Raw genomic sequence first — 19,071 nt, 5'->3', positions numbered from 1 at the left:
CTTGGCCCACACTCCATAACTTGGCATATTCTGTATTTGACATAATAGTGACACTGCAGCCCGTGTCTACATCAAAATTTACCTCAGTGTCATTCACTTTTCAAAGCATTGTGATTGGAGAAACTCTTGGAATTTGAGTTTCTACCACACTGTATATAGTGAAGATTTCTTGCCTGTCATTGGCAGTGGTTTCCGCATTGACTGTTTAGCGTACACGTCCGCGGACACCTTGTTTTGATATTGTAAATCCAGCACTTCTTTATTTGTGGTCTCTATGGCTCGCGCCAGCTTCAGTGCTTTTTCAAAAGTCAGCTCCAGTTCCGCCAACAACCAAATACAAGAATTGTCAATAAATGTAATATTCTCAAAAGTGGTCCTGACTGAAATATACTTTATGTGGGTTATTTAATGTACATGATATGATTTTTGAGTAAGCCACTTTTGAGCTGCATTAAACAGTAGGTGTAAATAAACATCAATACAGCTTCTGTTTCACCTTTGCAGAGTAAAGATGCTTTTGTTGCTGTTGATAAAATTTTTATTGGTAATATAGCTATAGAATTCTGAATGACATAAAACACAACACAGATATATTTAATAAGGTAATTATTAAAAATGCCCTTAAAAAGTAAGAAATATTGCCCCTTAATGTTAATTTCTGACCCTGATGGAAACCAAGAAGAGTATTTTCCTACATGATTCCTAAGCTTGTCAGTAGCATCCCTGGCACTGCACAGTTCACACTTAGTTTAAAGTCTAGATGGAACAACCATCAGTTTACACAACTGATAGCAGAAGCCCCCTGTTTTAAGTAGCTCAGCAGATTCACAAGAGCCATAAAACAAGAGTAGTTTTGATGGGTTTGCAGTTGAGCCTCCAGCATCTGTCCTCTTTCAGATCATCTATATTGAAATCTAGACAGCAGAAACAGAATCGTTAACACGCCCTCATGGCAATTCGTAACTAGCCTATGTTTTGGCAAATTTAGTGGCTAATTCATTTGAATTGGAATGAATTTATTCATATGTTTTCATACGATCAATATTGCCCCAGTGAACGGTATGTTTAGGGGTGGACCTTTCTGCTTTACTTTTAAATCATATGTTTTCATACAGTTCAAATCGTACAAATTCATATGAAATCACCAACTAGCCAGATTGAGTTGGCACTCACATATTCAGTTTACACCAGTGAGATAAACAGAGAACACTTTGCAATATAATAAAATTTCTGAATGCAAACAGGTTTCTTTTTCTAGAAAATGTATCTCCTAAGTTTACATGGTGCAAATGAAAGTAGACATCAAAAACATACAATCTTTAAAATATGCAGCATATTCAAACATAAAATCACTACATATACAAATGTCATAGACACCTAAAAAAAATTATTTTACAGTACAAAATTCAATTCCTTCAAGGACTCTCTTCTCTCTCACACAGTTTGGTTTCACAGGCCTCGTCCTCAGAGGTTTTGATGGGAGACTTTGGTGAGCCAGATGTAGTTGACTGTCCCTGAGTATAACCATAGAGCTCACCGTAAACCAACGCATTGCCTTTAGTGACTAGGCTTTCACCTTTGCTGACTGGTCTGTCAGGTAAAGGTGGGCCGCTCTCATCTTTACATTGTTCATTTTCAGCTTCTTTATCAAGCAGATGGGAATATACTAGAGTATCATCTATGTACACATAAGAGTGAGGATCTTCCTCCTCCTGTGATTTGGGGATGCCATGGAGGCCTGGAAGGAAAGCATTGGGATTGTAGACGGACACTGGGGGAGCCTTATTCCTCTTCTTTTTCCTGTGCAATATTAAGATACTTTGTTAAGAATCAAATATTACAGCACAATACTTGTTAGGGTTTCAAAAGCAAAGCTCAGATCGTAAACAGAACCTAACCAGTGCAGAAAAATTATCTGGAGACCATATATCAATAATTGTCAAAAAATAAAAAAATAAAATCTTGCCAAATGTTTGAAGAGAGCATGGCCACTTTCACGTAAATGGCTATAACTCTTAAATGGAATGAGATCATTTTACCAAATGTGGCGCACATGTGTATTGGTTCATTTACATGTAACATGAACAGAATTGCAGCATTTGTCCACTTGGTTTTGCTATAACCAGAACAAAACTTGAAAATGGCTATAATTATGCAACAGCTGGTCCATCTATCTTGAAAATTGTCTATGAAGACATTGATTTTAAAAATATGGCTACTATCAGCCAATCAACATTCAGAAGCTATTAGACAAGGTTATCAGAGGCCGATCAAAATGAAATGAGGCCCATTTGACTCATGCCTCAAAAGACCATGAGTCAAGAAAATATATTTTTTTGGAAAGAAATTGTGATTAGATGGGCGCTATTAGGTTTTACATGTGTGAAACTTGTACACTGATTATATATTATGAGATATTTCACATACACACATTATTCAAGTCATATGTTCAATCTCATCATTCTGAACAACTTCACCTCAAGAAAAAAACTACTTCTGCGAACTAGTCCATGTTTTTTTTGTACAACCTCAACAAAACCAGTGTTGTACAAATCTCATGACTCCCTAGATGAATAATTATCAAAAATATGTTGAACTATAGTATTTGGATGGTTATATATCACAGTCATTCCAAAATGGTCTTGAGTTTTTCCTAAACAAAACAAGCATGTAAACACTTATGGAGATCAGGCAATAGATGGTGCTATAAAACTTAAAATTTAATTTTTCATCTCTGATTTAGGTGGTTACAGTTCCCTTTCAGTTGGTCACGTTCAATGTACGTCAGTAGTGACCGATGAATTGGGATATCGCCAGAAAGCGCTATCAGCTTAGAGTGAACTGAAACAAGTCAATGGAATTGGCGTGCAATATTTGCATGATGTGCACCGTCCCTGCCAGGTGGGTATAAACAGGGAAGCTTTTTGCTTCAAAATTATGTCAAAATTATCCTGCCTACTCCTTCATATAAAACAATAGAGAGATTTAAATTTTGTAATACACTTTTTGTCAAGAAACACAGTATGCATGGAGGTGTGAATCATCATGAATAATGGGTTATTTACACCTGAGAAGACAAAAGATTAGCATAATGAGCTCTAATGACTTACATATTAATGAGGCCTTTCAGTCAGGTAGGCTGTGAAAAAACCCTCTGTGATCATGTTTCAAGCTCATCATGGTGTATATCAAACATACAGAAAAAAACAACAATACTGTGAAATATTATTACAATTTAAAATAATGGTATTCTATTATATACTTTAAAATATAATGTATTTCTGTGATGCAAAGTGTCTGAACAATTGTGTTACCTCTGTGCCATTTCATATAGCCTTTTAGCTTAAAAGCATGCACATTTGGAGAAATATTGATGGATTCTCATATGTTTATGTCAATTTTCTATACAGAGGAGTAATATTTATTCAATATTTATTGTCATCACTATGAAAGCTGGATACTGTGTTTTCAATTCATACTTGCAGCCGGAGGGCGCTGTACACCTTTAGTCCACAAATTCATCTAAAGAAGAACAGGCCATGTGACAATCCAGGAACTAACCGAACTAACAGAGGCTTCCAGAGATCGCTAACTATGGCTATGCAAAACACTTTTGAAGACAATAAATACACAATTGAGACGATGTATGCATGTATTGCCTCAGAATTTGCGTCTGAATAGCGCTGGCTCCGTGGGCGTGGCCGCATTAGCGGATAGTGAGCTGAATCACGGACTTCTGACATGGCTCTTTTTTCATACAGATTACATAAACACAGAATATTTGTTTTCGATTTGACTTACACGATTTAAAACCTGACATTTCAATGTTTCTTTAGACATAAGTCTAATTTTTTTGTGATTAGTATTCACTAAGTTACAGTTCATTTTCTGAGAACTATCAGATTGGACTTCATCCAGAGGGAGACGAGAGATCACGCATAATGTTAGTTTTCTTTATTTTACAAAAAGCACAACATTTTGTTTTTACTCATTCAGAAATTAAAATTTTTTGTTTTACTTTTATTTGTACACAAATAAAAGAAGATATTCAACAGATTAAAATGGTGTATAACTCTTAATTGTATGTGCAACATTGACGGAGTATTTTGAGTCTCTTTCACACTGGTAAGAAAAAAACCGAGGTGGTATCACCGGCGATACCTCAGACTCCAGAGTGTTAAAGAGCCTTTGTTTCCAGTGCTGGTGTTAAGGTACCCTACAGCGAAGCCGCAAGCTTTTCAAAGAGTGAGCTTCTCGAGCTATTATACAGCTCTCAACTGCTGTTTTCACAGCATTGTGTTTGCCACCGTTTGGTTTGCGATTTGGGCCGGTTCCTCTGTGCGTGACTCGGGGAGTGGTGTACCTGCAGTCACATTGCGGATGTTCCCTGTGTGCTTCAGCACAAAGAACAAGAGCTGAATTTCCCCCTTCTATAAGAGCTTCACAGGCGAACCCTGCGTCTTTTTCAAGACGTCATTCTGTCTGTGCGTTGCTGGATGCGGTCGTTCCCTGGTCCCCGCTGACGGTCACAATCGCTGCGTCACATGCCTGGGCGTTCAGCATGCTGAAGCAGCTTTTGTGGATAGCTCATGTTCTCACTGCGGGAACATGACTATCTCAGTGTTGAGGTCTAGACTCTCGTTCCTTGGTTCTCAGGGAGCGGGGGTCCCCTCCCCTATGCCCCGTTTGGCCGTTTTCTCTGACTCCGGTCAGGGGAGCGGCGCATCGGCGTGTAGGAAGGGTGACCTGAGGATCACAGTTAGGGCTTCCCCGCCAAGCACCGCTCCACGGGCACCACGGGCACCATGGGCCCCTGTCCCCTCTACAACACTGCAGCCTGTGGTGTTGCCGGAAGATTGCGCTGGTCAAAGTCCCCAGTAGACACTATCACTTCCGCTATAGCTCCTTCTATGAGGAACCTCTATGCGTTGAAGTAGAACCTGTTCGTCGAATGGTGTTCCTCTCACCGAGAGGACCCCCGATCATGTTCGGTCAGGTCAGTGCTTCCTTTCTGCAAGAGGGCTTGGAGCAAAGGCTGTCTCCCTCCACCCTCAAGGTGTATGTTCGGAGGAGGCAGACCCAGCACTGGCTTTGCTCTGTCCCGTCCGCGCTCTGTGCCTGTATGTGGATAGAACGCAAAGCTTTAGGACATCAGATCAGCTCTTTCTCTGTTTCCGTAACAGGAAACTTTGTCCTCCGTGGCCAGCAGAAGGGAAAGGCTGTCTCCAAGCAGAGGATGGCCCACTGGATAGTGGATGCCATCACCTTGGTTTATCAGTCCCAAGGCGTGCCTTGCCCGCTCGGGTTAAAAGCTCACTCCACTAGAGGAGTTGCCGCTGGCGCACGGCACCTCACTGAGAGATATCTGTAGAGCTGCAGGCTGGGCGACACCCAACACATTCGCTAGGTTCTATAGCCTTTGTGTGGAACCAATATCTTCCCGTGTACTCGCTTCCAGTAGCCGGTAAATGCAAAGAACCTGTTCTAGTGTTGGCTTGCAATGCCATTCCCGCCCCCTGGGCCGGATACGTGCATTCATTGCTCCAGTAGACTTCCCCACTTGACGAACCCTGTCAAGTTCCTCCACCTCCCCATGCGGCTCGGACATTGCGGAGTGTCTGATGCCAGGCCAAATCTCTGTATCTTACGTTGAGGTTTGGCTGGGTGCCATATGCTGTGACCCCTCCACGTGAGTGGTCCCATATGTGTATTGTCCACGGTCAAACTCCCCATGGTGAGCCTGTGTCTTTCCCTTAGCAGAGCTGGCTCTGCTGTCACCTGTCAGATGAGTCTCCCCCTATCTCTAGGCTGGAGCCATCCTAGGGACTCCATATGCGTACTGCCCACGGCCAGTCCATATGTGTATTTCCATGTAATTCCTCCCCTGCAGGGTAGGTTGTGGCCTCCGCAGCGTCCCCTACGGGTTCACTTCCTCAGTGTTGTCCAAGTCTTACTGTAGTGGGTCTTGCGGAACAGCAGTAGACTCTCTCAGAGTAAGCTCACCCCCCAGGTGCGCCGGGTGGCTGGAGCTTATACTGGGCGCTGGAAGGGGTCAGTAACTGTGGCGTTTTACTTGGGATCCCAATTCGTCGGTCACTACTGATGTACGTCAAACGTGACCAACTGAAAGGGAACGTCTCGCTTACGTATGTAAGAAGGTTGTCTCCTCAGCGAAAAACAGAGTGCGACAGCATCCACTTCCCTATTTATACCCACCTGGTGGGGGCAGTGCGCATTATGCAAATATCGCATGCAAATTTCATTGGCTTGTTTTAGTTTACTCAAAGCTGATAGGGCTTTCTGGTGATATCCCAATTTGTCGGTCACTACTGACGTACGTCTCCGTTCCCTCCTTCAGGGAACAAGGGTTACATACGTAACCGAGATAGCTTATTAAATAACAAATAATATATTTTTAGACATGCGCCTAAAGGCCTTAAAGTGCTTGAGCCCCTGAAATTGATGTTTTCAGCTATATTTTAAATATGTTTTTGAAAAACTCTCACCTGAGAACAATCCAGATCACCACGGCTGTTATGATCATTAACATAATTCCCACAATACTCAGAATGATGCCCAGAAGCTTGTCTGAAAACATGATGATACATTTCACTTTATCTTTCCCCTACTGAAATATTACATGGAAATTCTAGTGGGAATCTACAGTAGTGGATAGAAGAAAGTAAGGCTCTCTCACTTTTGTTGCTCTGCAGTCTGATCTCCATCATTGCCCTGAAGTTTCCTGTCGGGGACTTACAGTTAGTCATGTTAAGGTAAAAACTTTCTGGGACCAGGACATCATTAATATTCTCATCCTTTTTAGTGCTGTACACCATTGTTTGAGGCAGAATTGTCTGCACTGCAATGTTTGTGTAAACCTCAATACACTCGGGTTGGCTGACATTCATGAACTTCAGATTGCTCTTAAGCTGTGGCTCCATGTTAATGATCCAGGACACATTGCTGGAGGGTTTCATCCCAGACGGCCAGGCTGGGGTCGCCAACACGGTAGGATTATCCATTTTTGGTGCAACAGTGAATATATAGTGCTCTGTACGAGAAAGGCAGAAGAGCAAGATTCAATAACTGTTTTGATTTTTGATATCAAGTCACTCGCACTGAATATATTTGAGCAGGTACACTACTATTGAATGGTCTTGAGGTCGGTTTTTGAACTTGCACGTGCTATATAGTTTCCTCAAGATAAAAAGCAGCTTCCATTTGCAGTAATCTATAGTGAATGTTTAATTAAACACTTTACCTGATATGTCTTCTGTAAATGAATAAGTTAAAAAGAGTTCAGTTGCCAAATTCTGGTCATTTAAACTTGTAACGGAGGCAGTTACTGCAATCTTGGATTCACAGATCTGGATTTTCTCAATGGTTCCCTTTGGACAAAACTGCCCAACAGTAATGGCAGGGTTATCATGGGACACATTAAGGAGGAGGATGCTATTGTATTTGTCCTCAGGCAGACAGTAACGCAGACCGCCTGTAGGGGACTGTAGCTCCACTGAACTGTTCTGTGGGCCATGAAGATGCCATGTCATCGTCTTCAGAGCTACTGGGATACAGATCTCCTTGTAATTGAAGGTTATATTGAATGGAGTGGATACACAGTTTCTCCATTCTTCACATTCTGTTGATAAAGAAACAATGTAAGGGATGAATAGAACTGAAAGAGTGTAAAGGACCATACACAAAGAATGATAACTTTAAAGTTATCTATAACAATAACTATATTAGCATCCACACCAATGGACAATAACATTATGTGTACTGAATAATAAGCACAAGCTGCAGTTATGTCGTCTGCTGCTTTAAATACTTGATCTCTTTTAAATATTCTTATTGGCTGGAAAAATTCTGAAAGTGATTCCAAAGATATCATTCCCTCGTTATTGATATATCTGTGGTGTGGACTTAGAATAAGAATGATTATTGAAACTTTATAGTTATCTTTACATTTACCTTCCCTGATATGGTCAGGCCCTATTGTTTTTATTAGTTTTTTCTTCTTCTTGTGCCACTTCCATTTGAAGGAATTTGCTCAAAATTCATGTTTATGTTTATCATTATTATTCTTAGGCCTTTGAGTCTTGGAACATATTTATATCTCCCTCTGGTTCTTAGAATTAACTGTAGAATTAATCCATTAGTTTGTATCTTCCTCGCTATTTTGGTTGCCATCTTGGATTTTTACCAAACACACCACCACCACCAAAAATTTGGCTTAGATAATCTCTGCAATAAGCCACAAAAAACTAACCAAACAGACTGAAACACAAGTTTGCAAGGGTTTCCACCACCATGTTCTAAAGGTAGCTGAGAAATTTTAGGGAATTATTACTAACAATATTTTCGGCCAAAATCATGTACCTGACCTGCTTAAATAATAGAAGTTATGGTAAATATAGATTTAACTTGTGAACCTTCTGTTCTAATAGTGACTGGGTACGGTGGCTCAATGCGCTGCAAATGAAGAAAACACATGCAAATAGAAAAAACACCAGCAAATAAAGAAAATAGCTATAACCTAACATTTTTGTTGTGGTCTGTGCCAGTATTATTTTGTGTTAAAAAATATTATTAATAAATTGTTTTTTTAAATGAGGAGTTAGCTAATCTTATTTCAGAGCGTCGGTTATGCGTGATGCACTATTATTGCGGGAAAAATTAAAACATTAATTTAATTCTAAAAGTAGCCTAATCATCGTCATCATCATCATCATCATCATCCAGATCATCGCAGAAGGGCTTGAGATCGCTGGGCCTGGTATGTGCTATTTGCAGCGCGTTGGTGTCAGGTTTGGTGGGTGGTAGAAGCGAGGACTCAATAATGCAGGAAGAGAGGGCTTTTATTAAACAATAAAAATAAAACAAAACACAACAAAAACTACCCCGTGGGGGAAAACAGACTTGACAAACTTGACTAGACTTGACTTGGCTTCTTGAATACAGGAACACACATGAGGTAAAATACGACAACGAACCAGCACAGGACTGCAAACACAAGGAGAATAAATAGGAGAGCAAACAAGGCAGGTAATGAGGGAGGACAGGTGGGGCAAATCAACCAATAATGAGGTAACAAGATGGGCGGGGTCAAGACAATAGACATGAGAGCACATGGCACAAAGAAACACCACAAGCCATGTGCTCACACCAAACAAAACAAAACATGGCCAATGAAGACAAATCACAAGCCATGTGCTTACACAAGACGAGACACGAACACATGACTATGAAAACTCATAAGCCACGTGTTCACACAAAACAAGACAACATGAGAGCACGCAGCCCGTGAAACACTGACTGTGTGCTACACAACACAAGACAAAAACACAACACGAAAGCACGCGGCAGGTGGAAATAACCGCGTGCTACACAAAACATGAGACAAGAGCGCACGGCAAGTGAAAGTACACACAAACCGTGCGCTCACAATAAAGACAGGACTGGGAGCGCGAGTGTCCGAATCCTGACACGAAACCGAAACCAAACTAGACACGAGTGCCGGGATCCGAACGCCACGCTCCCAACATGAAACAAGGCACGCAGACAAGAGAGCGCACGGCTCGAGAACACTCGAGACCGTACGCTCACACAAAAACAGGACAAGAATGGGAGTGTCAGAGCTCTGTCACAAAACCAAGAAATAAACTAGACAGAAGTGACAGAACCCTGACAGTTGGTCTATTTGTTGTGGACTTTTGCAGCGCGTTTGTCTATTTGCATGTGTTGTGGACTTTTGCAGTGCATGTGTTGTCAAACTGATAAAGATGTTTTCTTTATTTGCTGGTGTTTTTTCTATTTGCAAGTGTTTTCTTCATTTGCAGCGCAAAGTTCTCTCGGCCACCGTAACCGGGAGACACCAGAGCATTTTACACAGTGAAACGAAGCTCAAAACATCTAGGATATTGTCTTATTTAAGGCGTGGATCATACCACACAGTTGAGTACCTATAATCTTGTTGACAGTCAACTCTAGTTCATCCTTGCTACAGTCAAAGGATTCAATGTCATAATAGTCTCCTGAAGCTATGGTGACTGTGTCCATTGCATCCGAATCCAGTTTCAACACACAGGGGGACTTGGGATCCTTTTTCACCACACGTATTTGTAGCGTTTCATTCTCAGGCAGTTTCCTTTTGCACTGCCCTGCAACAGTGACAAGAATAATAAACATATTAAATACATAAGGCTTAATGAACAATGAGCAAGTCCTTTTTGCAAAGTCAGAGTGATCATAAGATTTTATTATGAGAAAAGAGACGGTAGAGTGACAAGGAACACTGAACTCTTCCAGCCCTGTTCGAACTGTCTGTGTGTTATCCCGATTATTATACATCCACTTAATAAATAGATAAATAATTATACATGAATTATATGAAAATACATTAATTATTGGGACCCACTTTATATTAAGTGGCCTTAACTACTATGTACTTACATTTAAATTAATCATTTGTTACAATGCACTTATTGTGTTCATACATGTTTTTACATTGTACTTATATTTTAAAAGCACCTGCATATAATTACATCTGTAATTAATTTCTGTAATTACATTTATAATTACACTGTTGACCCATCCCTTACACCTTACCCCCACCCTTAAACCTACCCATACCATCAAAGCTTCCCCTAACCTTACCCTTATCCCACCTCAATAGCTGCAAAAGTGTTTTGCAATTCAATATGAACCCAATAAGTACATTGTACTTATTTTGTGATGTAAGTACATAGTAGTTAAGGCCACTTAATATAAAGTGGGACCAATTATTGTTTTAAGTTTAAATTACTTGTGGTTGACCATCAATATTTTTCAAAGGTAAATATAGATATCTAGAAGACCGGGTGGCTGCAGGGCGATTTATTGGTGATACACTATACAACAAAATTCAATGTTAGCAAACAAGGTACAAAAAAACCTGCTGAAAAGAAAACTTGTTTTACAAAGCATTTCTCAGAATTACCCAAAAGAAGAAAAAGATGGTCTACTATCCACTGAGAAAGCTGAGGAAAATTAGGATCTGACAAACTAGGGTAAACACTCCCGTTAACCGGCCAAAAGTGAATGTTATTGTTATTGGCCAATCCGATAGCTCACAATATCCAAAAATATCGGCCATTTTTGGCAGAAATGATTTTATCTGTCTTCTCTCCAGCAATAAGCTGGTGTGTGGTGGAAGTTTTGGTGCAATATGGCTGCCGTCGCATCAGTGGTGGTGGTTGAGGAGATTCCCCCTTCCTCTTAAAGCGCTTTGAGTGCCAAGAAAAGCGCTATATAAATGTAACAAATTATTTTTCCCCACCTTGTTACACTCTTGTGAACTGTCACATATAAGTGATAGATCATGCAATCTGATTACTTTCTGGTATAGTAATGAGCAATTTGAACGTTTCATTTTAATTTTGTACCTCAATGGCCGAGTTTCAAATTATATCTATTTTTAGTTCAGTCATTAGGATTAAAAAATCCAGAACTCAAGCACATGATCCTGAACGCTGAATTTCAATCTTCAAATACTTAAGTGAAAACCACTTTGGTGAATAAAGAATATACCATTTATATCAGTACTGAATCAATGAGGCATTTTACTTGTGGAAAGTATTTTCATACAAAACTGGTATGTTCAATAAACGATGAGGCTAGTACTAATGTGACTGAACTTAATCCTTCTAGGAAACAATTGCCTTCTGCTCCAGTAAATAATGAAGGTGAAAAAGATCACAGTGATGGGATTGATCAGAAAACTGAAACACCTTCTCCCTCTAAAGATGCTGAGAGTGCCAGTGAGCCTGTAATGAACAAATACCGTTGTGAATACCGTTTTAAGTATAAATGATATTACAGTGCATGATGAAGTAGAGAGTGCTGACGCAGATCCCGGTGAAATCAGTGAATTGGTATGAGCTGTAGAGAGTGCTGAGCTTGAGAAGCCTGGTAGTGAGTCAATAGATTCGCAGACATCAGAACTTAGCCTGTCACAGGGTGACGCTGGTATGCTGATAGAAGGGATCGAAGTTCAGTCTATGGATTCTGACAGTGACACTTCTGATATAGCAGAAAATCTTACTAACACAAATTCTCAGTGAGGTCCTTCAGAGAATTGTCATAATCTTAAATTAAAGCATCCCTATGATTAGAGGTCAACCCGATATGGGTTTTTCTCTGGCCAATGCCGATATTTAGAAACCAGGGCAGCCGATGGCCGATATATGATGCCGATTATGTTTGGCCGATTTTCTTTTTTTCCCCCTTCATCTCATAAAATCTAACAGTTAAGTAATAAGTTATACAGAAAATTGCTTAAATTAAACATTTATTGAACAACACAAGCCTCTCCAATCAGTGCACTAAAAATAATTTATATGTTAAATATTAAATACACAAAACAGGTAATCAAACATCTAGACTGTCAAATTAACTAGTAGCCTAATTCATAGTAATAATAATACATGGCTCAACTTTTTAAGCACCTTCTCAAAACTATTCTGAAGCATGCTTCTATACTGTAAGTCAAACAGCCATTATCTAAGTGATAACAAAAATAAGAGTTCACCCATTTTACACAGCCTGCTGCTCATATCTGCATAGAGTGCACTGGCCACGAGCGATGACGTCGTGGAGGCTATGTGTCGGACCCACAGACACATTTAATGAGGAAAGTTAAAATGCACTACTTTCACATGCAAATGACTTGCACTTATGATAAACATGGTCGGCATCAATTCTAGTAGGCTACACCATAATTACGCTTTTTTTTTTTTTAAACGGTCTGTTTTCCCCTGCCATTGTTAGTTGAAGCTGTGTCAACAAGGCACGGCTGCCCCAGGTGAGAAAAAGTAGACTTCTATAGTACTTCTTAAGATCATCTTAAGAACATCTAAGTGTACTCGACTGTGCTATTTTGAGACAGCATTAAATATGAACTAAAATGTGCTTTTAATATACTATTTCTGTATTTAAAAAATATATTTAGTTACCACTTGTAGTACATTATGGGTTCAAATGTACTATAACTATAATCTAAATACATTTTTTTAATACAGAGATAGTATATTAAAAGCTCTGGAAGATCAGCGGTGACTTGACTTGGCTCAGGGAGATCAGCGGTGACTTTACTTGGTGTTGTTGTGGCCGCCATTTTGAGAGTGTTTTCTAGCATGGCAGCCATTACATGAGTGGACGAGGTGTCACATTCCCCTGCGACACCCACAGTAAAGGGAGAGCCAACAGTCAAAAAGCAACTAAATGATGAATGCGGACCCTCTATCAGTATAAGTCTATCAGCACACAGTCCGGCAGATCAGAACAATAAGCAATGTCCAAATATTCCTTAATATAATCCTGTGTGCCCTGCGTGAGCCATAATAATAGTTGTGCAAGGGAGGATTATGGGAACTGGAGTCCGGGAAAGACTGGAACTGTGACATAATGTCCCCCTCCCGGAAGGCACGTCCTCATGCCGTGAATGGAACAACCGGGGAGGGGGGTGGGTGCCCTGAAGACCTACTGGCAGGTGATGGTGGATGTACAAATGGGTAAGGAGGTCTCCAGGGCAGGTCCAGGGACTCTAGGCGCCATGGCGGGTCAGGTGCTTCGGGCAGCCACGGCGGGTCAGGTGCCTCGGCCAGCCACGGCAGTTCGGGAGCCCTGGGATGCCAAGGAGGGTCAGGAGTGTCAGGTAGCCCTGGCAGTGCGGGAGCCTTGGGACGCCAAGGCGGGTCAGGAGCGTCAGGCAGCCATGGCAGTTCAGGAACCTTGGGACGCCAAGGTGGGTCAGGAGCGTCAGGCAGCCATGGTAGTTCGGGAGCTCTGGGACGCCGCTGATTGTGTGCCCTGCGTGAGCCATAATAATAGTTGTGCAACATTCCTACCGGGCCAGTGTTCTCCAGAAAAGCTGCTGGATCCTCCTGGATCCTCCTTCTGTAACAAGACGGGACACGACATGGGATCCATCTGCAGGCTTTTATTAACAGAACTCGTATTCAAACAGGCAGGAGTCAAACAGTGGCAAACAGGAATCATAGTCGTGGAACAGGCAGTAGATCAGGGCAGGCAGATATCAATCACAAGTCCAGTAAACAAACAACAATCCAAAGGCAGGCAGCAAGGAATCGTAGATGGGGAACAGACTGGGTCAAAACAGGCAGACAAACAGAATAAACGCTCAGAAATGCAACCGTAGTATACAAGACCTCGCCCTATGTGTGAGGATGTGAATGGTGGTGATTACTGATTGGTGGAGTGAGTGCAGGTGATTGACATGGAGGATTATGGGAACTGGAGTCCGGGAAAGACTGGAACTGTGACAAGCATGAAGAACAAATATAGACACAGACTGCATATAGATTTAAGATTAAAACTCTCTTTGATACAAAAACATACCCTTCTGTGAGTTATTGTTTTTAATGTTGATCATATCTATACAAGCACAAATGCAATGTTTCCCGAATATCCAAACGATTTCAAATGTGACATTGATTTTATACAACAGTTAAACAAACAAAAGGGTAATATTAAGTGATGTACATTTTAAACAGTATTGTCAGTATTTTTGCTCTATTTTGCAACGAAAGCCACAGAAGAACTGCAGCACACAAGCTGTGTTTCATGAACAAATCTGCGGCTTGAACGAATCATCAATGATTCAATGAAATGATTCAATGATACTGAAAAAAATTAATGACTCGATGATTCACTCATAAAAACAGTGACTTACTGCCACCTAAAAGTATCATTTAGTTTTTATCATCATTGTATTTATTGATTTTTTTCTTTATTTAAAGCATTATTTATTTTATTAAGATATTATAAAGGTAAGGAAAAGGATGGAAAAGGTGTAACTGCAGTCTTAATAGAAAGAGAGAGTATGCAGAAGGCAGTATTGGGAGTAACGCGTTACAAAAGTAATGCAGTAGTGTTAGGCATTACTAATCAATTTTCAATAATATTTTACTCAGTACATGTTCAGTAACGTTTGTGTTACAACACACTTTTAGCCCAAGATTTAACTGCTCAAAAAAAAAAAAAAACAGCGAGACATTAAAGGATTAATCCACTTTCTATTAAAAGTGTCCTGATAATTTACTCACCCCCATGTCATCCAAGATGTCCATGTCCTTCTTTCTTCAGTCGAAAAGAAATTAAGATTTTTGATGAAAACATTCCAGGATTATTCTCCTTATAATGGACTTCAATGGACTCCAGATGGTTGAAGGTCAAAATGACAGTTTCAGTGCAGCTTCAAAAGGCTTTAAACGATACCAGACGAGGAATAAGGGTCTTATCTAACGAAACGATCGGCCATTTTCTTTAAAAAATGAAAATGTATATGCTTTATAGACACAAATGATCACATCACAAGTGCTTCCACCAGACCGCGATTCCGTATTCTTCAAAAAGCTTACGCTTAATGTCCTACACCTTCCCTATTCACGAGTTCACACTTGCAAATAAGTCAGATAGATAAATAGAATGCATATTTGGCGTGCTGTCCGAGGAGAGGTTCTGGTTTAGGAAGATAACCAGGCGAGTGTGAGATTCAGTTAGCAAGATAATGCACTCGGTTACGAACGTAACCTCGGTTCCCTGAGATACGGAACGAGTACTGCGTATGGGGAAAAGCTCCATTTTCCTCCATGCTGAAGCCTTTTTCAATAGCGCAGTGTAACTGCACGGCCATTGGTTCAATCATGAAAACTTTTTGAACCAATGACGGCGCGGGGCTTATGGCTATATAAGCGGGCATTTCGCTGTAGGATTTCAGGTCATTCGACTGAAGCGACGACACTGAAGCCGCAGCCTCGTGGCACGGCATAGAATGCAGTACTCGTTCCGTATCTCAGGGAACCGAGGTTACGTTCATAACCGAGTATGTTCCCTTTCGATACTTCACTCGTACTGCATATGGGGAACGAATTCAACCGCACCGTGCCACGGCAGGGAATGACTAGATTCATCTTGGACGCCTAGGGGCCCAGCGGATAAGTGAGAGGGCCGAAGCCGTCGAACCCTTAGTTACACTGGAAGAGGGAGATATCTCCCTGGCAGTTGCATGATGACAGAGCTCAACAGAGGCCGTCGTATCATACCGAGAGGACCCGAGCATGCAAGGTCGGGATGTCCAAGTTATAAAATCTGACAAAAGTGGATGGCACATGCTCACTTTGGAGAGGTGTTCACGGATGAATCCCGGTTTTCACTGTACAGGGCAGATGTCAGACAGCGTGTATGGCGTCGTGTGGGTGAGCGGTTTGCTGATATCAACGTTGTGGATCGAGTAGCCCATGGTGGCGATGGGGTTATGGTATGGGCAGGCGTATGTTATAGACAACGAACACAGGTGCATTTTATTGATGGCATGTTGAATACTGTGACGAGATCCTGAGGCCCATTGTTGTGCCATTCATCCACGACCATCACCTCATGTTGCAGCATGATAATGCACAGCGCCATGTTGCAAGGATCTGTACACAATTCCTGGAAGCTGAAAACATCCCAGTTCTTGCATGGCCAGCATACTCACCGGACATGTCACCCATTGAGCATGTTTTGGATGCTCTGGATCGGCGTATACGACAGCGTGTTCCAGTTCCTGCCAATATGAAGCAACTTCGCACAACCATTGAAGAGGAGTGGACCAACATTCCACAGGCCACAATCAACAACCTGATCAACTCTATGCGAAGGAGATTTGTTGCACTGCGTGAGGCAAATGGTGGTCACACCAGATACTGACTGGTTTTCGGACCCTCCCAGACCCCCCCAATACAGTAAAACTGCACATTTTAGAGTGGCCTTTTATTGTGGCCAGCCTAAGGCACATCTGTGCAATGGTGGATGGATTATCTCGGCAAAGGAGAAGTGGTCAATAACACAGATTTAGACAGATTTGTGAACAATATTTGAGAGAAATAGGCCTTTTGTGTACATAGAAAAAGTCTTAGATCTTTGAGTTCAGCTCAAGAAAAATGGGGGCAAAAACTAAAGTGTTGCGTTTATAATTTTGTTTAGTGTATGTGACTATTATGTTTAGATCACACATAATTCATGCAATTGTTATAATTGGAATTGTGTCTAGTTTACTATGTGACAATGATTTCTAATTACTAAAATTGTGGCATGATTTAAATCTGTGTAAAATGTATTGTACTCTGCTAAGAGTAGGAAAGTTAAGAGCCTATGTGACTAGTCAGAAAACATGTAATTTATGTGAGAGGAGGATAAATAGTCACATCCCAAGCTAAAGACAAGGTCTAATAGGTCAGTACTTGCACAAACGTTTGAGCTAAAAACTCAGGAAACGAACAAAGCATTGATGACAGATTTGGGAGATGAAAATGGGTTAAGACAGAGCAGTTTCATTCAATCTAACTACTCTTGTCTCATTTACTTTTCTTTGTTAATTTAGGTCCTTACACACTTAGCGCAATTAAATGTATGTCATGATGATGCTCTTGAATCAAAACAATAGATCCCTGTGGTGCTATTTATGCTGGACGCAATCAATCGCAGCACGACAAAGCGAGAATTTTTTTTTTTCAACCATTAAAGGTGTGGTCACACTGCACTTTTCGTTCCATTGACTTCCATTCAAGCGCATGTGAATGCGTCAGACCAGAAACGCAAACTTTGTAGTAATTTTTGCAGTAAAGTCAAGTAGGTTCTATATTTTTACATTTTGAATGTATTACTTTAAGTTATATGTTGAATTCATGTTTATAAAAAAGATGCTGTAGACCATGACGTCATATCACGACCGTTACAGCATCCGAAGAAATTTCGCACATTCAAAGTCTAGTTTGACCGCGGCTTAAAGGTGTTACAGAGGATGTTTTCGACGACTGAGAAACCAAAGACTGTTAGTGAGTTTTTGAAATGAGCGCATGCGTAAGAACAACCCCCCTCCTTCACAGCTCAATTCGAGGGAACGCCTCCCAAAACTCGTGCACGAGTATTGGAACACGAGTGTTTGTTTATCACCGGCATTCGCTGTGTCGTGTTAGTGGATTCATTATGTCGGACTCACCGCAGGTTGCCGACGCCCGTGAGATATTTGGCATGCTAAATATCTGAACCTGTCGGCGATTCAAAATCCTGCTGTGTGAAAAGTGTTCTGACTGAAAACTACATCTGCAATGACCGACAGCCAATGAGAGCAAGATACTGAGCAACAGGGAGTTCGGGGAGGAGTTATAGACCACAATATCAGCAATATCAATATCACAATATCTCCCCAACCATTTCCTACTCCAAATTCTTCTTTTCTTTTTCTTGTTTTCGCTGCAAATCAGCGCACAGGCAATTCGTATTGCAAGCTTCTTGCGGGCTACCATTTTTAACCCTAAAAATGGCAAGACCATAAAGAGACATCAGAAAATTAATTTATTGCTATTTTCCATCTTATTGGGACATAAGTAATACAACTTAATAATTTTTTTCAAAATATGACTTTTAATTTTGAATTTAATGTTTGTATCCCACAGGATACGTTGCCAGTTTAGGGGTATAAATTGACTGAAAACAGAATTCTTGTATGGCAATGCCTTTTACAACATTTTAAACAATTTCAAAACATTTGATTCTCTAATAACTTATAATAAACATTCTTTGTAACATATTCTGATGAACAATAAGTGATAAACAATATTTATGAATAAGTTATAAACAATATTTCCGAATACATTTATATTGAAAAACCCATTTAAGTTAATGCAACAAATATACATTTCATACTAGCCCTAACAAGGGCAAAGAGAAATCAGAAAAATTAATGTATTGCTATTTTCCATCTAATTAGGACATAAATAATACATTTTCATGATTTCTTTAAAAAAAAAAGACTTTTATTTGTTTATTTTAATATTTGTATCTCCAAGATACGTCACCCCTTTGGCAGTATAAATTAATTGAAAAAATAATGCTTATTTGGCAATGCAAATTTTAAAACATTTATTTTCTAATAACTTAAAGCAAATATTCTTCGTAAAATTCTGTTGAACAATAAGTATAATGCCTATTTATTAATATATTTATCTACTGTATCATATTTAATACGCA

General features: G+C 40.4%; 1 protein-coding gene across 2 annotated transcripts in view; it reads right to left on the bottom strand.

Annotated features, from left to right (window-relative positions):
* Window positions 1–504: 504 nt before the first annotated feature.
* The window catches only part of LOC125243610 (CUB domain-containing protein 1-like), a 68,466-nt gene continuing 49,899 nt past the window's right edge, over window positions 505–19,071 (bottom strand). For both annotated transcript variants that reach the window (XM_048153385.1, XM_048153386.1), the window contains 5 exons: window positions 9,963–10,160; window positions 7,262–7,639; window positions 6,698–7,051; window positions 6,507–6,588; window positions 505–1,800 (listed from right to left, as the gene is read on the bottom strand). In XM_048153385.1, coding sequence (XP_048009342.1) covers window positions 1,416–1,800; window positions 6,507–6,588; window positions 6,698–7,051; window positions 7,262–7,639; window positions 9,963–10,160 — 1,397 coding nt within the window. In that variant the 3' untranslated portion in view covers window positions 505–1,415. The remainder of the gene's footprint in view (window positions 1,801–6,506; window positions 6,589–6,697; window positions 7,052–7,261; window positions 7,640–9,962; window positions 10,161–19,071) is intronic.

The sequence above is a fragment of the Megalobrama amblycephala genome, linkage group LG13 (genome assembly GCF_018812025.1).
Source record: "Megalobrama amblycephala isolate DHTTF-2021 linkage group LG13, ASM1881202v1, whole genome shotgun sequence".
Taxonomy (NCBI): Eukaryota; Metazoa; Chordata; class Actinopteri; order Cypriniformes; family Xenocyprididae; genus Megalobrama; species Megalobrama amblycephala.
Note: the sequence above shows the minus strand (reverse complement) of the source record. Positions and strands in the feature narration are given on the sequence as shown.